We start from the raw sequence: 3,287 nt of genomic DNA on the forward strand, positions 1-3,287 counted from the left end.
ATTTGGAGTCTGCAGAGGATGTCATCCATAAAATTTACTTGCTGTGGCCTTACCTTCCTCATGAGATTCCCCATCTTCAGAATCAGATTCAGTTCTCGGTTTCTTCGACTTCTGTCCAGGGGTTTGTTCCCGATGTTCTTCCTTCCTTTTAAGTTTGCTTGTGGATGGCTGTGGCTCCTGTAACTCTGCATGCATGGATGAGCAATACATGTACGTTAGGTATGGACCAGGAAATATAGAATAGTCTTTTAAATTTGTACAATAATGGTTGTTTCCCTTCATATTCTTTTGCTGCACTGAGACTATAGATTGTCACTATACATGCTATATGGGCATTCAAAAGTTCTGTGTGATAAATACAACTATCACAATCATTGGAATCTGTAGTAGCATCTCATTCCTTATCTATCTGGTAGTGTCATTCTCAAAGTCTCTCACTCTAAATATATCTTCATCTTACACTGATGTTACAGTATCGTAAAACAGAATTGGTTCAAGGATAACATCTGAAGCTAGAGATGTAATGGGAAAACTTCCATTTTAAAGAGCAACTAAACACAACGGTGTTGTAACAGTGGGGGGTTCATAGGTGCTACCAGCTGACCTGGCCGATATCTAGACCTTTTAGCCGAATCGTTACAGCATCATGTGGACTGAGAATCTGAATCTATTATAATAAGAAAACTGGTAAACGCACCTTCCAAACTCTCTGCAGTGGCCCGTTCATCAATGTCGATGAGTGCATGCTTCAGAACCTGTAGAGTAGCCTCCTTTCCCTCCCTGTTTCTCCACCTGTGCAGCACTTCTCTGCACCTGTGGTCTTGATCAGGCTTCAATGTCTCATCTGTCCAGATTCCTTTAATTTTGTTCTCGCTGAACCCTAACTTCCGGGCCAGGTCGTCCCACTTGTGGCTGACGCCATCGATGACTTTGTCAAAATATTTCTGCACATCAGCTGTAACATTTAAGGGCATTTCATGACGACATGAATATAACCAGTATTATGTATGAAGTATGATACTTTAGTGGGTTTTTCTTCCATTGCTTTGTCATTTGCAGTTGTAGATGCTGGCATTTGTTAATAACCTTCTAAATCACTAAACATTAAGGCTAGAACGGCAGTTAACTTAGAGCTACTAAGAAAACATCTGGACTCCATCTGTAAGCAGGAAGGATCTCCCCATTTGTTACATTTTTCAACAAGGAAAATGAGTTAATGGTAAGGCGGGCGAGTGCAGGTATATTTGTAGTAATTGTAGGTGTCCAAGGTTTCAGGTGTTTGGCTAGATTTTAGAGGCTGACAGCAACTCGCTAAAGCTTATTGTTGTGTGATTAAAAAAGCATATGGATAAAGTTTCACCTGAGCACCCAGCCGCCCCCTGGCCCTCAGCCATGACTCACACAGGTGTCAGCTACATCAGCATTATAGGAACACCTGGAACAGACAGGTGTGTGTCAGGTATGTGGTAACAACACCTGGAAAAGACAGGTGTGTGTCAGGTATGTGGTAACAACACCTGGAACAGCATAACAGATGTGTGAAACAATATCTTGTAGCTTAAGTATCAATTGATGTACTAGTAATTTCTAACTGCATATTATTAATGGATTTACAGTATACACAAGATATAGTATGCAAATTAGGTTTTGGTCATAGTTTATCCATAGTGATGGGGTAAATACCTGATTTTTTTAGTTCTTATCATTTATAATCAGGTGGACAGGGCTCGAAATTAACATTGTCCCAGTGTCAAATGACACTAAATTTTCAGCTTGGGACAATTCAAATTACGTTTCGGGACAATTTTGGGGCAATTGGAAAATTGTAAGACCATCCACGTCATTTGGGAACGCGATCCATCCATCCATCCTGCTGCAGACTGCTGGCAGCCTATAAATATATAATACTCTGACAAATATTTAAATTTGACCAATCAGGGATTCCAAATATCAGGGACGGTGCCATGCCCATGATATTATCATGTATTTCCCTACATTTACTAATAAAGTGGACTTCAAGTTGTACAAATTCAGTTCTTGTTTTCTTATTTTTGTCATCAACTTATTTCCTGAAAAGCAGGCTGGGACAGTCCATCTTCAGTTCGGGACAATTGAAATCTATGTTCGGGACAATTCTGGGACAATAGTGAAAAAAGTTAATTTCGAGGCCTGGGTGGAGATAATTTCTGTTTCAGTATCGTTTAATCTCAGAACAAAAATAACGTTAGTTACGTTACCCGAGCGTGTGAGATGGTCTCATCATATTTAGTAAGGGGCTGTTAAAAAAAATAACTGTGGAGGGGGGGTGGAAGAGGTCTAAAATCAGCTTTTGGCCCAACCCCCCTGTCCAGTCCAGAATTTTTTTTACCCACCCCCCTGTCCAGTCCAATTTCATTATTTCGACCCATCCCCCCTGTCCGTTCCAGGTTTGTTTGACCCAACCCCCCTGTCCAGTCCAGGTATTTGACCCAACCCCCCTGTCCAGTCCAACCTCTTCCGCCCCCCATTCTCCTTTATTTTTTGGAATAGCCCAAGGTTTTTTTTTAGGCGCCAGTACAGTAGTTCTTTTCAACCTTTTGGTTTCGTCGCTTCCAGTGGTAATTTTGTAGGAAAATACAACTTTGCAGGTGAACTTGAGTATGCTGGGTTTGAAACTTCACGGGTAACTTTGTTTTTAACTGATTGTTCATCCTAAATTTTTACCGCAAATCTAAATAGCAAACAAAGAAAAGTTACGACCGTAAAGTACCGTTAGAACTCAACAGTTTGTGTTCTGATTTCTCTTCTCGACACGATATTGCCAACAAATCACACACATCTGGTGGATCCTGAAACACTGAACAGTCGACAGACGGGATCTGTACTTACTTTCTTCATGGATGTCGCCAGAAAACTTCCTTCAACTTCTGGAACCGACTTTCGAGAACTTTTTAACTTCTGCCTACCGCCATTTTGGAATGGAAGAATCTACTACACAACAGGGGTGATCTTATATATAGAATATAGTATAAATAAAACAGACAGCCTCAAGTGTTACAAACAAAGTTTAAGTCCATTGTCAAAGCAAAGTACAATATTAAGTATTTCTTTCAATTCACAAACACTAATTAAAACTGTGTGATTGGCGGTACATTTTACTGAATTTATTGATGACTCCTGCGATGTTCAGAAAATGGAACGATCTGGGAATTGCACTACGTGACAGAAGAATTATGGTGGCACTTCAGTGGTATAACACACTGTATTGTGTTAGATACAAAATAAAATTCCTTTGGGAACTGACTTTT

The 3,287-nt window shown here is 40.2% G+C and overlaps 2 protein-coding genes across 2 annotated transcripts in view; both read right to left on the reverse strand.

Moving 5' to 3' along the window:
• LOC109467202 (NACHT, LRR and PYD domains-containing protein 3-like) overlaps positions 1 to 2,988 on the reverse strand; it is an 8,329-nt gene extending 5,341 nt beyond the window's left edge. Inside the window, exons 1-4 of the mRNA XM_019765148.1 lie at positions 2,869 to 2,988; positions 1,361 to 1,435; positions 698 to 955; positions 54 to 185 (exon numbers count right to left, since the gene is read on the reverse strand). Coding sequence (XP_019620707.1) covers positions 54 to 185; positions 698 to 955; positions 1,361 to 1,394 — 424 coding nt within the window. The 5' untranslated portion in view covers positions 1,395 to 1,435; positions 2,869 to 2,988. The remainder of the gene's footprint in view (positions 1 to 53; positions 186 to 697; positions 956 to 1,360; positions 1,436 to 2,868) is intronic.
• LOC109467186 overlaps positions 1 to 3,287 on the reverse strand; it is a 44,606-nt gene that overhangs the window by 30,544 nt on the left and 10,775 nt on the right. The window lies entirely within an intron of this gene.

Source organism: Branchiostoma belcheri, unplaced genomic scaffold (genome assembly GCF_001625305.1).
Source record: "Branchiostoma belcheri isolate BF01 breed outbred unplaced genomic scaffold, Haploidv18h27 scaffold178, whole genome shotgun sequence".
Lineage (NCBI taxonomy): Eukaryota > Metazoa > Chordata > Leptocardii > Amphioxiformes > Branchiostomatidae > Branchiostoma > Branchiostoma belcheri.